Source organism: Hermetia illucens, chromosome 4 (assembly GCF_905115235.1).
Source record: "Hermetia illucens chromosome 4, iHerIll2.2.curated.20191125, whole genome shotgun sequence".
NCBI lineage: Eukaryota > Metazoa > Arthropoda > Insecta > Diptera > Stratiomyidae > Hermetia > Hermetia illucens.
Genome location: NC_051852.1, coordinates 44,377,697 through 44,397,479, shown reverse-complemented (window position 1 = coordinate 44,397,479; position 19,783 = coordinate 44,377,697). Strand labels below are relative to the sequence as shown.

The 19,783-nt window shown below is 41.3% G+C and overlaps 1 protein-coding gene across 2 annotated transcripts in view; it reads right to left on the bottom strand.

Moving 5' to 3' along the window:
* LOC119653812 (high affinity cGMP-specific 3',5'-cyclic phosphodiesterase 9A-like) overlaps positions 1–19,783 on the bottom strand; it is a 530,323-nt gene that overhangs the window by 69,912 nt on the left and 440,628 nt on the right. For both annotated transcript variants that reach the window (XM_038058837.1, XM_038058836.1), the window contains 2 exons: positions 18,711–18,862; positions 18,525–18,632 (listed from right to left, as the gene is read on the bottom strand). In XM_038058837.1, coding sequence (XP_037914765.1) covers positions 18,525–18,632; positions 18,711–18,862 — 260 coding nt within the window. The remainder of the gene's footprint in view (positions 1–18,524; positions 18,633–18,710; positions 18,863–19,783) is intronic.

The following is a 19,783-nucleotide window of genomic DNA, read 5'->3' as shown; positions in this document are numbered from 1 at the left end:
ATACGCACCACCGTTTGCAGTTACCTGAAGTGCCCACCAGCTCTGTCCACGACTTCTCAAGATGTTCGCACTCCTCTTGTCCTGTTCCGTGCCAAATGCCCTCGTCGCCCATCTTGGGAGAATGGATTTCATTGCATAGCGTACTTCACAATGCAATTATCCTCCCTTCTTAATGTGCGACTTATTCACTGCCACTTCCATTTTCCGATCACAGTGCGTACGAATGGCAGGCCTCTTTCTTTCGAGATAATGTCAGGCCAGACAGGTATTGACAAAAGCTTAGCTAGCACAAAATAATCTCAACTTAATCTTGGTGTTGAGATAACTGTATTTCAAGATTTTGGAAAGTGCGATAACCCGTCAGACTGAGAACCTTGGTTTTTGTTGGTGTTTATCTTCAGTCCAACTTTACTTGCCTCTCTCAAGTCCAGAGCCATTCGACCAAGGTCCATGACTCGGTGTGAGAGGAAGCAGATGTCATCGGTGTAGTCGAGATGTTTGAGGAAAGATGTCATCGTCCATTGAATTCCTTGACAACCTCCAGACAAGGCAGCATGGAGAACGTTACCGATAACAAGAAGAAATAATATCGATGATAGAATGTAGCCCTGACGGACTCCGCTCGGTGCAGCATGTGACATTTTCCGTCAAGATATGTCATTTTGATAGTAACTGTTAATTTCTCCGGAATGCACCTTTTGCGTAGGGCGCTCCAGATACACTCCCTGTTGACGATATTGAAAACCATCTCGAAATCGACAAAAAGCAGGTGCAGGTTGCAAAATGATCCGTAAGGTCTTGGTGTGGTTTATACAGGAGGAGTTGCATCGGAAACTAGACTACTCTCTGTCGATCTAGCTTTCTAAATGTTGTTTGATGCGTTCCCAGATTCTTTTAGCTATTATTTTTGCAACGGCAGGGAGCACGCAGATACTCCTTCAAATATGACACTCAAAACGGGTCCCCTTCTTGGATCATTTCCATGATGAAATATGTCCATTATTTCATATTTTCGGATCTTTGTAAGAATACTTCATTTTAGAGACTAAACTAGACTTCTCTGCATGCATAAGAAGTTTCGGGGAACTGTAGATGCGAAAAGGTAGGTAGGCGTTCACAGCAATTTTAGACTCGTATCTATACTGGAAAGATCCTTCATACATTAGTTCGTTTCCAGCAGTGACTATAAAATACTTGGCTAACTAAATAAACCACATCGTCCTGTAAATATTTTATCGGTTTATAGCACTATCCTTCAGGCAGACACTTTGTTTCCATTCTTGCCCATAAATTCATTCTCATCATTGATTAATTAATATTTAGTCATTCAATCAGCTCAACGACACGCTCGTAAATCGTGCCCTTACAATATTATGCCATATTGCCAGGATATCTTCGTATGTGTGTGTAGCGAAATTATAGATTTACCCCATTTCGCACTTACTGGGTTACAGTACGTCGACACCGAACCCATGCATAATAGATCATTAGATACTGGCAGGGTAGCAATATGAATTTATTTAGTGGCTAAACCTTGGCACGGCTGTAAATTAAGTTGGATTAGCGAAAATTTTGAAAAGGTAGGTTAGATAGGGATGCAGTTAGTAATTTTATCCGTAAGGTTCTAGTAAAGTATCAGCCTAGAGCTCCCAAAGGATTTGCGCTTAATTGTTTCTGAATGTAGTTGAATGTAATAATCTAGATTAGAGCTACAGCGAAACAGATTTCACTAGCGGGTGCGATATACTTTGCATCGTTTAAGCCCAGCTCTTCTCTATCCTAGCGTAAAAGCTTCCAGGCATAAATAATACATATCTGACCCGACAAGCATAATCTATAGAATTTCTGTTGCACAGATGCGTGTCGGCTTCGAAAGCTTTGAGAACAGATTTATTAGCGATATTAAATTTAATCGGGCGCCAATCATAATTTGCTTATTGGATATTTGAGAGCTGAGCAAATGAATCAAGTTCGGCCGGAGAAATTCGAAATATCCTTGGGTATTTTCCAGGCTCTCGAACACCTTCAAGTACCACATTGATTTACAGCTCTTAATTATTCCAAAGACCACTAGAGACTTTGAGCAATTTTACAGTTTGAAGATGAAGATTATTGAGTACAAATAAAGACGGATTAATTTATAGACGTCGCGCACTTTTAATTAAATTTGAATCAGTTCAGCGTTTCGGCTCCTGCAATAGAAATTCTATCTTTTGAAGATTGGATTTTAGTTGAGTAATTCGCGATGAGTAATTTTAAGTTGGCAGGATTTCAGATTAACAAAATCGGAGGGTGGGGTGCTTCAGGTATGACTGGTTTTGCGGGTTTCTTATATAAGATACTGTAACTGGGCGGAGGAAATTAAAATCTGCATCCATTTTTGAAACTTCTATTATGACTTCGTTCTAGAGAGTATTTCATCAATAGTGCAGTTATTAAAGCTTTCGACCTTCTAATTATTTCAGTCAAGACCGATTGACATGAAATTTGGGGTGGGGGTACAAAATAAAGGTTATATAGTGCCGATGTCCGCCTGGATTTTTTTTCGAAATAACCACAGAAATCGATTAAATAGTCCATTCTAAGCAAAAAATGTTTAGTGAAAAGTTTTCCTACAAGTAGTATTATAGTTTTCGAGTTATTAATATTCAAACATGTCGTTTTATCATCGTCGTTTTTCAACGGTTTTTCGTAAATAACTCGAAACCCATGCGTTTCATGTAGGAATGATATCAAGCAAAAACAAAGCATATTAAATAACAAAAAGAATGGATCTTTTTACTTTTTGTAGGCACAAAATGGACAGAGGCTCGTCAAACGTAAATTCGTAATGTCTAAACAAATTAATACCTTCAATTTCAAATAACGCTAAATCGGTAACTTTTGGCCTGTTCCCTTCCTGGTAAGTTCACCCAGTAAAGTTCCTTCAGTCGTCCCTTTTCTTCTTTCAATATCGTAGCAATGGACGCGTAAAGCGGCGTCGCTGCTCCTTTCCTAGCCAGCTCGTCCATTGCTTCATTGCCTTCTAACACAATGTGGCCTGGAGCCCAAAATATCCAGATCTTATTGAGTGAGCCGAACGTGCTCAGTAAGGAGTGGAATTTAGCTGATAAGACCTAAGTGCCTTAATAGCCGCTTGGTTGTCGGGTAGAATAGCAATGTTCTGCCCCCTATAGTTCCTTTCGAGGTTGAAGGAGGCATATCTGTCGGCGGCGAATATATCCGCCTGAAATATGCTGGTACTTTCCCATTATTTCAAAGTGTGCCTGCTCGCTCTGCCGTACTGGATTCGTCACTGTACCAGATAATCATGATTCCAGTTAACCCGTTGGGGAGTTCCGTCCCCCCGTACTCGAGGAGGGTAATCAGACCCGAGTCTGCAAGGAACTCATCTGAAGTGGCTCTGCCACGAAGCCTCACCGGAGGTTATCTGGTACCATGGGTACCGGGATGGCCCTCTGAGAGCATATGCTCCAGGAGAATTCCTGGAGGATATGTTCTCGGCCCGGTTATTTGCGGTTGGCCCCCTAGTGGGAGTTTCATGGTGGTTGTTGTTATGCCTACATCGCCGGCAGAGCTCCTCGGAGCTCAAGCGTGGAGTTGCGCTGTACAAATCGGGCGCCGTACCCTTTAGTTGCGGCAGAGGTGTTAGATAGGCCTCGCATCCGCTGGTATGAATGCTGAGCCTGCACTCAGTATAAACCAGGACCGCTGTGCTTGCATGGCGGGGCTCTGATTGTGGTCACAAAATCAATCCGCGTCCGAAGAGGACCGTGGGATTAAGCCTTAACGGCAGGTACTCACGTTAAATCCCCAGGACTCTCATGTACCAGATAATCAGTTACTGGTCGTAATGACTGAAATTGGTTATTCGATGGTCAAATGACCAGCCGGAGTGGCCGGAGACGACTTAAAGGGAAGAGCTATTCCAAAAACCTTAAAAAAACAAAAGTTGGCGAAATTGGCCGTAAAGGTCCGCCCGCAAATCTTGAAGCTCCATCGAAGTATTCCATCGATACGTGCTTGCACGCGTCTATGCTAGTCAGGCTCCGGAAAGGGGGAGGAGGTTCTTCGAACAGTTTGATCCATCACGTGTCATTCTATAAAAAATGTGTCTTCTCCGGCGGGTGAGTCCGCAGCGGAACCTGAAAAATCCAAATGCGGAGATTCGCGTGTACCTAACGAAATAAATACATGCGAGCTAAACCTGGAAAAAATAAGAAAACAAGTCGGGATACCGGAAGCTAGACGCTTGAGGTATGAAAGGTTTTGTGTATTTCTTTTACATAGAGATTTGAGTGTGCATTTGTCCCATTAGTATGTAGCACGTAATATATGCATGTACCCACTTTCAAGTGATATTGACATTCACAGTCTTGAATTTGCACTGAAGTGACAGCTTTGACCTATTATAACTTTGTTAGTAATAGTTCGATTTTCACAGATAGGATCATGCTCTATGATGCAGCCTACATTATTGCAAAATTTTGTGATTCTAGGGTGAACTTAAGGGGGGTTTTACTGCCAATTACTAAAAATTATGGTTATGTACTATTATTAACTTTATTTGGAAAGTTATCGGTATGGAGGGTATTTCGCAGCCCTCGATTTTTTTCAGGCTTTTCGGTTGGGTAGTATGGGTTAGTATGGGTCCGTTAAATAAATGATCACTTTGAATTCCCCGCAATCCCCACCTTTCTAAAAAATGTCAAAACTAAAACCGGCTTCGAAAAGTACTAATCGAGACCTTTCATTTGATACCTCACATGACTATATTCGATGAAAAAAAAATTTAAACCCCACTTTTGCATGTATGGGGACCCCCCTTATGCATGTATGGGGACCCCCCTTAAATTCGACGTAAAAAGATGTAACTCACTATATGCGTGAGCGTTCACAGTTCCCACCTTTCTACCAAATTTTGTGTCAATCGCTACAACCGTCTCCGAGAAAAATGCGTGTGACGGACAGACAGACAAACCGACAGACGGACAGACAGACAGATAGTAAACCGATTTTAATAAGGTTTTGTGTTTACACAAAACCTTAAAAATGGCTCGACGGCGTGCGTGGAGCCGCAAAACTTCGAAAGCGAGTGCCACGATCGAAAGGGGGAATCCACGGCAGATCATATCCTCGATCATCGTTCCTCCTCCCTCAGATGGTTAGTGAGGCGCGGCTTCTGAGGTTTCCACCCTTTCTTGATACCCTTAGGGCATTATTTTGGGAGATGTTCCTTATGTGAGAGCTTTACGAGCTAAGGAGGAGGAATGAAGAAGGGCATCCTCAAATTACATATTGATTGTAATTGGTTATTCGTTGGTGAAATGACCCTCCTGAGTGGCCGGTGACGACCTAGAGGGAAGAGCTATCCCAAAAACCTAAAACAAAATTGGCTAAATTTATCGTCAAGGTCCGCCTTCATCAAGGTACTTGCACGCTTTTGAGCTAGCCAGGCTCGGGAATGTGGGGAGGGGGGCTTTGAGGATTTCAATCCCTCACGTGAAATTTTGTATAATGACACGTGAGGGATTGAAGTGTTGAAAGGACTATTCTCAATTTTCCATCGGTTTAGGCAGTTGGATATTCTGAAGGTCGCCCTCCTTGAGTATATCTGCATCTGCAATTGCACCTGTCGGTACTTGCATTTGCCTACTCTTTAACATTCTGCCCATCCAGAAAGTTATGATGTTTCCTACTGCCTTCTGGATTAGGATATCTCGTATCTCTGTGTGCGTTGTATTATCGAATCCTCCTGCGATGTCCAAAAGCGCACATAGTGCTATTTACTTCGTTTCTATGGTATTCCGTGCGTACTAAGTGCCAATGATGTCATCTGAAAGATTTCGGGTGAAAATGATATTTTTACCCGCTTTCGAAATAAAGATCACTCTTGCCTGACTCCATGCCTTTGTTATATTATCCCAAGGCTCTGCTGCCCCTTACCACTCTGAGGAAGGATCCTAAGATGATTTCTAGGCCTCTCTGGAGACGTGCTGGGAAAGTACCATTTATTTCTGTTGATTTCAGTGGTGTAAAGGTTCTCACTACCTACCTCTAGCTTCTGAGTTTATAATTCATAATTCACCTTTTACCCTCTTCTGCCTATTGTAATCAGGCATAATGCCATTGCCTTCCGCGTGGAGTAAGACCACGAGAAATGAGTTCTGAGAAACGGATGTATCCTGTCTTCCTTTTCTCTCTTCGGACAGACAGAAGTTATTGCCTTGTCTTCGGCTATAGCTTTATGCAGCCTGGATGCTTCTGTGGTTTGTTCTATTCCTTCAATTCCCTGGAGCCTTGTTTTGCTTCCTTGATCATGTTGCGCCGTCAGTGCCCTGCTGTACTTCTGCCCGTCCCCGGCTTGTTTCACTCGGTTGAAGAGTTTTCGCAATACCTGTCTCATTCTGGCTAGGTTTCTATTCCACCAGAATACATCCGTTTATGACGTTTATGTCTTAACCGGCCAGATGGCCTCATATGCGTCAATGGAGAATCTGTTGAGGCCTTTCACCACTGTTTCTGGCTCTATTCCCGCTTCATGCTACCGCTCGCTGTAGATGAGCCATGAAATCACTCAGGTGTCTTGTGTAGGGGCCCCAGTTTGTTCTTCTGGGATTTCTTATTATTCTATTTACTTCCGAGTTGCCCTTAATCTCGAACCTGATTATTCTGTGATCCGATATAGAAGGTTCAGAGTGTTGGCTAGAGTCATGTGTAGTACCTCTTGTCTGGTGCTGATCATCAATGTTGATGATCTAGAAGGTACTCACTTCTTGGAATAATGTCGCCAATACCTACCTATTCTAGTGTATGCATCTTTACCAATTACCGAGTAATTGAATTTGCGGCAATCCTTGTGCCTAAGAACTTTGTCACTAGGGAGGATTAAGTGGGCAGCGAGATCAGCGGGGTAAACGTCAGCCGTGATTAAATTTGCAAAGAGTAGTGGTCGGTTTTTCATTCTGCAGAAATTTAATTGTTCACGTTTAAAGAACCTGCAGTATTTCAGTGCACGGAAGGTCGTACACGTGTTAATAGCGCACCGAACCGTCTTTTTTGAAACTTGGCAGGTTTATTCAATGAAAAATTGAACCATTAAATTTGACTGTGGGCCATTTTGTGAAAAATCAATATTTGTTTAAATTCTTCAACTAAACAGTAGTTTTTACTCTTATTTAACTACATCCATCGACATTTTTTGATTGAGATGTTCCAGTTTGACAGAATTTTGGTGATCGCAAAACATAACAATAAAAATAATTTTTTTTGACGGCCATTTATAACATAACGAGCTATTAGAGGTTATGAAAAACTAAGAACATTGGGTACCATCCTGTCGTACCCTCGCTGATATGTAGGTACAAAAAGAATTCGACAAAAGGAAAAGGAATCGTTGAGTTACCAATATGTGCCCAAACAAACAAAAAAGAGTGAGCAAAAACGAAACCAGTCGGGAAACTGGTATGAAAGGTTTTGTTTGTTTCTTCTATTTGAGTGCAGAACAATCTCATGTGAATTGTATGAGTCTTCCTGCAGTACATTTAAATTCCGATGAAGTTCCGGTAGTGGTAAATAACGAGGTTCTAGACGCAGTGAAAAGATTCATTGACCAGATGGAATCTCTAATATTGCCCTGAAAGTAGCCGGCAGGGCAGTGCTAGGCATGTTTGCACAAGTTTTCCCGGCATGCCTTAGGGAAGGAGAATTCTCCGAGCAATGGAAGCTCCAAAAGCTCATACTCATTCCGAAGCTAGGTAAACCATTGGGTGACCCCTCCTGATATAGACCGATATGTCTGGTTAATACCAATGGCAAACTATTTGAGCGAATACTATGCGACAGACTGCTCGCTGTTGCGGAAAAGGAGGGAGGCTTTTCCGACAAACAATTCGAATTATGTAATGCGAAATCAACTGTCGACGCAATCAGCATGGTGACTGGTTTGGCTCAGGTTGCAATACAAGAAGCCAAATGCTGCGCAGTAATAACTCTCGACGTAAAAAATACGTCCAATGCCACCATTGAGCGCATTGTTCTTGGGCTTCTCCTTCGGAGAAGACTTTACTGCGACTTGAAAAATGGACTAAAAATATTCCCGACAACTTACGGAGTGCCACAGCGTTCTGTCTTAGGTCCTTTTACTGTGGATAGTTATGTATGATGGAGTGTTGATGCTACGCCTTCTGGACAACATGAGAACCATTGACTTCAATGATATCGGAATAACAGTAGTTGCAAAGCATCAAGACGATGGAGATCTACGCAAATGAAGCGATATGGGAGATCAATTCCTGGTTGAGAAATTCCGACCTATTACTTGCTGAACATAAAACAGAAGTAGTTCTCATCGGCAAGAGAAGAAAGAACATATATGTGAAAATCAAAACAATTTACTCCTAACCATCGCCCAAATACCTGAGAGTAATGGTTGACAGAAAGCTCAACTAAAAAAAACACATTGAGTGCGCCAGAGGATACTACTGAACAGTCGTGGGCCAAGACAAAGTTGACGTCTTCTGCTTTCTAGGGTAGTCAGCTCCATGCTACTCTACGCAGTTTCAGTTTGGGCAACTGTTCTGGGTAACAAAGTACACTGCACAAAATTGGGAATGGCGTATCCGCTAAGTGCACTCCGGGTATGCAGTCCGTATCGGACAACATCAGGAGAAACAGTATATGTACTAGCAAGGATGCTCCCCATAGATATCTTCGCAAATGATGGCCGGCGTTTCTACGGCAAAACGTATGCAGTTGGGAATTCTAGTGTATCATATTTCGACGGCAGCTGACACGGTGGGTATCTATCGAAGAGTGGCAGAAGAGTTGGGACAAGTCAGAAACTGGTCGTTAGGCATACCGCATCATTGCAGATATTCGAAGATGGTTTGAACGAAGCCACGGGGAATTGAGCTACGAGTTAACGCAATTCTAAAGTGAGCATGAAGGTTACCGTGCTTATTTACCACCATTTGGTCACGATGAGTCACCATGCTGCCCAAGATGCGGTAACGCGGCTGAGAATGCGGAGCATGTCATATTTGATTGTCGCAGGTTTAGCGCACACCGAACAAGAATGGAAGCGGTCGCAGACAGACGCTTAACACCCGAAAATATTGTGGAGTTCAGGTTGGAGTCAATGGATGCTTGGAATCAGGTTGCAAAGGAACTGCAAGCTATTCACCAATAGCTTAGGCAGGAAGAACTACGACGAAAACAAGAAAGGAAACCGCAGCTGAAAGATTCAGCCCCGCGACGCAATACTTTATAGAAGTTCCGTGGGGAACTCAAGCGGAGGTTTTGAACCTTTCCACTTTCCAGCGCCGAACAAAAAGACAAACAGACAGACATCGAACCGATTTTAATAAGGTTTTGTTTTGCAAAAGGGTGCGATCCTATCGCCAAAATCGTGGCAGTGTATTTAGAGAAGAAGCATACTGCACATGTTTAATATGTGATCATGATTAGATGATTACGTGTTATGGAGATACACTGAGAAAATATAAGCAAATTGCTATATGAAAGACCTAAGGGGTTATGCCACTATCATGCCATAAAAAGGACACAAAAAGGGGGTCTCGTGTTGAAATTGAAAAATTTCGAAGCATGCAAGGATTATCAAGGGATTCGTGTCTAAAAATGTCGTGGTCCATACCAAGAACTTTGAGATCATAATTTTGTTCTAGCACCTCCATAGGCATATAAGATTTCATTTCCTTGCCTTGTCGTCTTAGAAATTGTACATCTTTGGAAAAATGCCCCAAATACTCCATGCAAGAGCACCTTTCTGTTCCAGTTAATACAAAAGGTATGGTGAAGAGAGTTTGCCACATTGCCAGAAATTGTAATAGAAACGTAACAAAAGGGACAACTTGGATACCAAGTACCCTGGAGTAAAAATGTTAACTGCAGGAGGAAAATGAGGCTGATTTGAATTAATTTCAAAGGCTGTAGGGTCATTGCTTTTGCAGAGGACGAAATGTCAAACTTAAACTGTTATAATAAGCCAATTCCACAGAATCCCCGGCAATCATATATGACCGTCTGGCTGTTCTACGCAGTATCTGTTTGGGGAACTGCGCTTCGTATTACATATGATGGGCAGAGAGTGAGTGCCTCTCATAGAGGGATTTCGTCACACTTTACGTTAGGCAGACAAAATACCCCGTAACATTTCGGGGATGATATCGAGCAATACTCCGGCGGATTAGATGACGTCTATGATAGGCGCTGCGTCCACAATTACTACGTGAGTAAATTTCTGGGAAGCCGCTAGCTAGGTGGCAACAGCAATGGGAACAATTGCAACAGAGTTCTTTGGTCTGCAGACTGGTCGACAGTATTACGAATTGACCGCAGATACTAATTACCACCTCAGGCGAATTCTTACGAGGTTTGACCAATACCATGGATACCTGCATAAATTTAATCTGAGCGGTTTTCGTAATTGCTCTCTGAGGGATATTCCTGGGTAGTTTAGCTTTAGGTAAACCATTTATGCCATCCAATAATGGTTATGAATGGTGAAACTGAACCTGAATGACAAAAAGACAATGGCGTTACTTTCTCATAACCAATCGAAGGAAAAATAATTTGGAGGTAATGATCAGTGTCAAGCTGAACGTGAACGCAAACCTGAATTACGCATGGGAGAAGGCAGGAAAGCTAATCTCTAGGCTCATGCCTAATATCCTCCTCGCAGAGATGGTGAACTCCATTCCGCTATACGCGGTTTCGCGGGACGCAGCGAATATAAAACGTATTCAAATCGCTTAGGTTGGACGACCCGTCTACTACCTCGCACGTGTGTGCTGCTGTATTTGGTGTCCGAGGTTCCCGGAGGAAAGAATCATATAAAAGGATTTTGGAGCCTATCAACACGCGAAACCAAACTAGTTGGCCTCTCGACTGATGTATAATGCAGAACAGACAAGGAGAAGTGTAAGTTTGTTAAAGATAATGGAACATACGCGAGATTGATGGGGTATTTTCTGCAGGTGTGATAGCTGCGAGGGTCATAAGGTTTTACTTTCTGTGCAGAAAACCTGTATTGAAGCTTAAATTTAGAAATGTTGTATGTATCATAACATTGTTACTGATGAAACTCAAATTGTTTAGCAGTACTCTCGTTCTAGAAAAGATGTCATATTAATTGTTGACAAATCTTGCTCTAATCAGTAAAGGCACCAACTTCGGGGAATCATCTGGAAAGATCGATGATGTGTTGTGGTCGTTGCCAAATTCGTGCTTCAACTGTCAATTGCTTAGCAAAAAGAAAGCCGTATAGAAGCATGTTATAGTATTGTGATTACGTCTCTGAAATGAAACTGGAATCAAGCCTCAGCTCAAGAAAGCAAGGAAGCGATAATCAAGCAATGCAACGAAGCAGGCAGAGCCAACCTTTTATCATTCTGAGTGTATTAGACCGAGTGGCATAGTTTTCTCCCATTTCATTAGTCTTGGAATACATGATTTTTGGATGGAATGTCAAGTGCTTTTCAAATAATTGAACCATCACTAAAAGGGAAAACACAAAGAGGGGGAGGGGGTAATATTCCTTTTGTTTCTCGATCATATTAACATAGATCGAAATGAGCGAGAAACCCTCAGGAACTGCTATTGGGATTGCCCAGCTCTATCTAGAATGAAGCTACGGACATTTTTCTAGGACCTCAAGGGGATCTCTAGTTGGAGGGTACTATCCTTAGTGAATGCTACAGGCTCTGAAGGTTTTAGCCGGCTGGACTTTTCCCCCCTGGCTCTTACCACAGTTGTTATGGTCTTAGGAGTTTGCAGCACTACAACGCTAATTGGGCTCCTCGCAGCGGCCAATGATTCATCCCTACATACAATGAAAACACACCTGACACATTTCACAAAATAATTGAGGCTACATAAATAATTATACATATATTCCGTTACAGCGCATTAATACATATACATTTCAAAGCCAAATTCTTTCGGCCATGATATTCCAAATCCACATTGTTTCTGCTGAAAAACTATAGATATGTATATCTTCTGTTGAAAAGAATCAGATGGTTCATAAAAACAAGGTGGATGCTTTATTTTTGAGCGAATCACTATGAAACATTCTTCCCTGGGGAGTATAGCACGCTCACGGTGTTGTTGTAGTCGTTTCCCAGAGTTGATAGTGAATAGTACGTATTCTGACCCTGGCAGTGTTATCAGTTACTCTGTTCCATATTATTGTTTTAATGTCACAGTACCCTATTGAGTTTTGCCTCCTTGCTCGTCTTGAATTTCAACCCTTGAAGTAATGATTGCACCAAACATCATTACGTTCTCAGCTCCAATTTGTTTGCACAAACATTCCCAAGTGTATGCACATAGATCCTGTTGCTTGCAAGCAGAAACTCAATACACAGAAAATTCTCTGAACATATTATTGCACTTATCCTTTGAAAAGTGCTCCTCTGAAACGACTGTGACGACTGTGTGCATTCACGTGAAATATGGGAAACGGTAGAAATTGTAGGTGGTCGTTTACCACCGACTTTGAGGAGACTTCCATTCAACGCTTCAAGAACTCGATTTCCCAGGTTTTTGTATGTTTTACTACTTTCCAGTCCTTGTTATATTTTCAGCTGAGTTTTTTCCTGTCATTTGTGCTGTTGCAATTTAAACACTTACACATACGCGTGGACGGATCTTATTTCCGCAAATAAAATAAATTTTCATTCGTGTTTTATATAAGTACAGAGCGACTTTCACGGTTATTTGTTTGGTTTATTATGTTAAGAGAAGTGTAAAATTGGAATACGTATGTTGCACATGGTAAACGGTTTACCAATGTACAATATCTTCCTTTGCGCTAGAGGCTCTGAGTATGTAATTAATTGTATTTAATCGAAGGGAAACTTTGAGTTTGTAGATGGTGTGTAGAAGCAGAGTTTTGGTCACTCAATTAGTCTTTCTAGTATAGGAGGCAACTATGTAAATAGATACTTCTCTACAACAGGATATAGCCCACAAACTGACGGAATCAAGTGGAAGGTTTTGTGGTCATCTTGTTCGAGTAACTTCCTGCACACGTCTTTCCGTGCGTATATAGCTAAAACTTCAAAATATTTCTTACTATATGTATTTCCAAACTCCAACTGTGCCGTTCATATGAGCTCATTTTATATGATAATGACGTCATATACGTCTTAGAGTGCAAAAAATTGACGTTAAATTAAAAAATTTGTGCTATCATAACTTTGATAATAATAGTTGCATTTCGTTCAAACTTTCCAAGATTGTGTATTATATTATTACTTTAACGATAAATGCACTTGGTTGGATAGATTCTGAGAAAGACACCTATTACAGTTTTCTGGTCAAACATTCCGAATCCTCACTCTTCTACTAATTAAACCCTTTCACCCACCCTTTTCACCCTTTCAAAAGTACTAATTAAATCTTTGAGGTATCAAACCTCACATGACAATATTCTGTGGAAAAATTGTACATCCTTCATTCGCAGTCCCTTTAAACCCACCCCAAAATGACGCTACTCGGTTCTGAGTGAACCGAATGTGACAGACAGACAGACATGGAATCAAGTGCCAAGATGAGGGGCATATACATATATCTGTGGTTACTACGCAACACTGAGCCTCACATTAGAGGAATTCACTTCATTGCTAAAGAAACTAACCTTCGATGCAAAAGGCTACTATTCCCATAGTAATAGTTGGTGGCTTCAACGCATGGACAAAAGAATGAAGAAGCAGAGAAACAAACACAACAGAACGAATACTGCTAGAGAGATTCTCGCGCTTGAATGTGGTGCTTGCGAACTTTGGGAGAGTCAAGACATAGACTTGCAGTGGCACGTCACCGAGGAGTACACACAAAGCGATCGACATCTTCCAAACCGCGCATAGGAATTATATGAAGCCATCGAACAGAATAACAGATGTCTTGGGTAACCAACAAATTTAGCGCAGAAATGTTCTAGAAGGTATTTCTGGAAGACCCATTATTATCGGGAAGCACACAAGAAAAAGTTTTACAGGACATGGAAAAATTGTAACGGAGACGTGATGCCTCTATGTCACGGGGTAGCGCTTTCCGGAGACGCAATCCCAATGTTTGGTGGAATTCAGAAAGCGAGGAATATCGGAAAAACTGCCTCAAAGCTAGAAGATCCTCCCAGCACAGAACAAACTTGAATTCGTGGAGCTACACGTGCAATACAAAAACGAACGAAAAATACGAACATTTCAAGCGGATGCGTATTGAAGCTGACTCTGATCCATGGGGCAGCACATAAAATTCAGCAATGTCATCACTGAAAGGAACACGCTCCTACTGATTACTTGTCCCAAATTGTTGCAGAATATAGTCAGCACTCTTTTCCCAGAGGGTGCGAAGTGTACGAGTGTTTCTGCAGTACATATAATCCTTGTCTTCCCTGAAATTCCTGCCTTCGTAGAAGAGGCAGTTTTAGATGTAGCAAGAAAATTCGCTTCAAGGCCGGATGGAATCCCAAAGATTGCCTCGAACTCTCCGCATAACAAAAGTTACAAAATCTGATATTCATTTCGAAAAGAGGTAAGCCATTACGTGACCACTCTTCACATAGATCGATATGTCTGGCCAGTACCATTTACAAACTACATATTTGAACAAGTAATATGTTATACAACAGACTGCTCGCCATTATGGAAAAGGAAGGATGCCTTGCTGACAAACAATTCGGATTTCGTACGGATCAACCGCATCGACGGCTAAACCACAGGTTTCGAAATAGATTGTATGCATTATCGTTGACTTTTTTCTTGGGAAAAGACTGTATTGTGACTTGGATGATGGACTCAAATTAATCCAGATAACCGGCGGGGTCCTAGGTCCCTTACTGTAGTTAATTATGTACGATGGAATGGATGTTACGCTTTTTTAACAGCGTGACAACCCTTGGTTTTGTGGGAGATATCGGAATTACAATAGTTGCAGTTGTTGAGCTCAAGATCAACGCGAATGAAGGGATATGTGAGAAAAATTCCTGAACAAAAAACAGAAGTAGTTCCAATCAGCAAGAGAAGAAAGGACACAACCGTCAAAATCAAATTTGGTGAACAAATAATTTACTACCATTTATCGCTTAAAGACTTGGGAGTAATGGTTGACAAAAGGCTTGAAATACATTGACTGCGCAACATGGACGATCTTGAGAATACTACCAAATATTGGTGAGTCAAACCAAGTTTCACGTATTCCAATTTCAAGGGTAGTTAGCTCCGTGCTACTTATCGTATGGCAAAAAATTAAACTGCAGAAAACTAGGAATGGGCGGGGAGAATCTGCATCCTGCTAGCTATTCAAAGGGTGTAATCTTTTCGCACTAGCTGCTGACTCTAGACGGCGTAGGTTTGGTATCTGTGCTCATGTACGAAAAATTTCGCAATCCTACATCAAATTTTGGACATGTGATCTTTTAAACCAGACTCTTGTAAAAGTGTGCAGAATTAAGGCGGTCTGTACGGGGAACTGAGCAAAAGGAATATAGTCATGTTGGGTGTCAAATGAAAGGATTAATGTAAGGGTTAGCACTTAGTTAGTTCAGAAGCCGATTACGAAATGGGAGAGTAAAGGGATCATAAAGGTGTCACTTAAATTAAGGGGGCCGGTTTATTATTAGTACCAAAGTACCAATCTACAGCTGTGTACATATAAAAGACGTAACACGAAAACCATCTGTTTTCTATGCTCAGGAAATCACAGGGCAAGTGGGAGGTCCTTGATGTCGCCTACCTGGTGAGCGTCCAATCAAAAATCGTTCTCGAATCACAACTGAAAGCTTTTAAATTTTAGTTTGGGATCCTAGAAGGAAGACTGGTTAAGCCAATAAACTATTGAACATTTTAGTGAAAAATGTACGCTTAAGAGGAGGCAAGTTAAGCAACCTGCAGAATCTGGTGTTGGAACACAGATCATCTTGTTTAGGAAAGTTCACTGAAGAAGACTTCAATATTTGATGCAAGCATAAAACTGATATGCAAGGGGGACATCAGAGTTGCCAGGTGATTGTTTGAGCTGCAGACAAAATTTTCAGTAACTTTATAACACTTGGTAAGGTTTTGGCGAAAGATCTAAGCGAAAATGTCAACCGATTTCAAAAAAGGGATCTCATGTTCGAGCTAAAAACATTCAACCTGGGCAAAATTGATGTCCGGAAAAGGGTAAGGATCTTGATGAAGTGTCATAGAAAGGACTAATTTGTACAGTCTTAAAAGGACAATCTAAGTTGAAAAATTTGGAGGTACTCAAACGGTCACATACCATTACTAGTGGAGGCAGGGCTTGAATGGGTAGTCTATCGTTTAAGAGAGCAGATCTCACTAAGGAGGGGTGAAACCATGCAGCAACATACTGAGTTAGGCAGCTAGCGGCTTTATGTGAGCGAAAATAAGTGGTATATAGTTACTACGCTCCATCAGAGTTTGAGAGTGCTTGAATTTGAGGAAACGCTTTACAATCCTGTTCGTAACGTAAGGGGACGTAGTCCAAATGGGATTGCCGGTGATTTCAACGCTTGGTCCCTCAACACGAGAAGCAGAGATGCAAATGCAAGGAAGCACAGCCTATTGTAAGCTTTAACGCAATTAGTTGTAATTCTGGCCAACGAGTAAAGAGGGTCTTCTTCAATCGCAGACCTGACCTTTGCCATTCCAGCATGTGGTATGTTACAAAGTGAAGTTGTCAACTGACCAGTCTTGAATCAGCCTGCCACCGAGCCAGACGAACGAGAATATCGGTAAGTAGTATCGATCAGGAGCAAAATGCGCGCGCTTATCAGGAAACCTGCAAAACCTTCAAGCTCGTAGTTCAGCAGAGCAAGAAAAAATGCTTTAAGTAACTCTGCTCGGAAGCGTATGTAAATCCTTGGAAGAGCGCTTGCAGAATCCTAACAAGACAATTTAGAGGCCGTTAAAGTCCGCCGATCCCGTGCTCTATTTTCTTCTTAAGTGGGGGCTCAGATCCGGTAGTAACCTGAGACGAGCTGCTGGAGATCTGCGGTAGAATAGGAGACAGTAAAGTTCCGGCTCTAGATGGCATACTGAATAAGGCTCCAAGCGTGCATGTACGAGGGGATATTTCCTGCAACATAGAAGCTATATGACTGGTCATTGGGAATCATATCATTACTTCCACGAAACTCAGTTACATATGTATAAAGAACATGATACTGTACGTGTTACGACAACGCATCCACTATATATTTCTAGGTTGCTTATAGGAAGGGTGGTGCGTTCCCGGCTTGGGGAAAGACATTGCGATCTCATTTTATAATAATAATTTGACTACAGAACGACAGGCATAAAGGTATGTTCAGTCTTCAGGATTGTCTCAGATGACAAAACGTTCGACATTTCACAAATGATGCCGACTGACATCCGATCTCTACAGTATTCTCTCTAGGAGAAACCCAGAAAATCTGGTGCGGAAAATGGTAACTATCAGGAGGGTCGGAAAGCGATCAACTCCACGATCGCATTTATCCCGAGCAAAACGCCGGCGCGACCAGGCTTTTCGATTTGTTTTGTTTCACATAAAACCCTAAAAAGAAGAGATTATTTGGGACAATATAATGGAGGACACAGTAATTCCACTATTAAATATTATGAAATATTGAATATTAAATATTATGAAATATTTCCGGGATAAAGCAGTTCACGGTGGAAGACTTAGTAGCTTAGTGACCGTATTCTCTCCTTTGAACCATGCCCTCTAAGTCGGACTTTTAGTTTCTACGAATTCGCAGACTAACTTGCCCTACGCTCACCGGTACAACATACAACAGCTACATATCAGGTCTGTTGAATTAGCCTTGCTTCGAAAAGCAGGTAGATGCCTCTAATTGCAATCTATCAATAGCTTCCAATTAATTTCTCCGAAGTATCTTAAGAAAACTTCATGCATGCAGCCTTCATACTCGTCAATTATCGGATGTGGGAACACGTTTCATACTCACTTTAAGCCTCTATATGCAGCCATAAGCCGCAGCATATGACCCGTGTTCTATTTGGCAGTGAAACTCAGAAAATCGCTACAGAATTCAAACGTCTTGGAGCAAGCAGAACTGAAACCATCCCTTCTGCATTTACCGAAAACCACCACATTATAATTTAACGTCTAGTGAAATTAATTGCTTCTTCGTGCATCAGCAAAGTTTCTTGGCGAGGAACTTGTAACTTGCCGAGCATTTTCCGTAATTATGCCAACTATTTTCTACACTTTCTCTTGCGCTAGTCCTTTAAGTGCTCCTTAATAAACTTGGTCTTCAACAAGTTCCGTTAACGTTATTGCTAAGAAGTTGGTTACGCTCTTATTGACTTTCTAGCGCGACGGAGACGATGCAATATTCACCACCAACTTTGAAAATTGAAGGCGATGAAATCAGCAGTATCAACTCGTTAAAGTTGAAGTACTTTGGGGAATAAATTTGGGGAGGCTTAAGTCCTGCTAGGGGTTGTGCTGCAACTGTACGAGTATAACTAATGTAAAATACTCACTTAAAAGTTTCTCTATTGAAATTTCTAAAAATATTACAGTCCGGATGCTCGAGAAGACGAAATGCGATTGAACAATGATGATTTTCTAGAGGAGAAATGTCATTGTATCTGAAAAAGGAAAGGACATTTTAGATGAAATCCTGAATCTTAAAAATCTTTCACTTGTAGATATGTGGGTACACTTACCTTAGTGCCAATTCCGTACGTGCATTAATTTGATAAATATTATTATAGCCGGGATGATCCAAGTCGTGACATATACAGGAAACTAATAAAATAAGGACTTCTAATTCGCCAAGACTTTCAATGAGATTTGCTTGTTGTGTTATTGCGTACATCTGAAATGTAAAAAGTAATTTAATTTAGTCGCATGAAATGGTAAGAGAGATCTCGTTTTTCAGTTTTCGTAATGCCTTCATGAAAAGTGAAGGACCAAATTTCAAAAGAAGGTCAAGCGGATGAAAAAAAGTTTCAGAATACGATGGACAGCAGAACAACCAACAGATGAGAGTGAGAACTTGTTCGTTTCCTTGTAAAAAAGACTCCTATAAATTCAAACTCAACTTCTTACCACCCCCGCTGCGATGTAATTTAATTAAATGTTTAGAAATCTCATTCCAGTTTAAAGATAAACATTCTATGAGCCCCCCATGATTAATTCTAAGGCTTTATGAGAATATATGAGAATGTGTTTAATGTCAACTGGGCTGACTTTCTCGAAAATTGCAGATGACCCATATACCTGGTGGGGGTTGATACACTGTTTGTCATTGCCATTAGAAGTAGCGTACACCTGACCCTATTTTTTGGATTTTTTTAGCCTTGGTTTGACCCAACTAATTTTCGGAAGAACGTAAGAAGGTGGAAGATCAGAGCCACGGACAACTGTGATCGACACCACCATCGAGACATTTCGAATTCCTACAGTCCTATAATCAAGCATATTACTGAGAAATTAAACATCAGTCAGCGAAACATCAAGCAGATTATGGGAGTCAAATTGGGATATCACAGGGTGTAGAGTTCCATACCTATTTCCGAAGGATCAAAACCAATATTTATATGAGCGTCGCAAGCGGCTCTTTGATCATTTTTAGTCCGAGGATCACTCACGAGACCATTCGGCATCAACAAGGGTCTAAGGTAAGGAGATACCCCTCATGCATCCTTTTTAACATGTCCCTGGAAAAAGTGATACGTGATGCTGAGGTTAATACGAGAGGTACTATCCTTTTTAAGTTCACCCAACTACTGTCCTA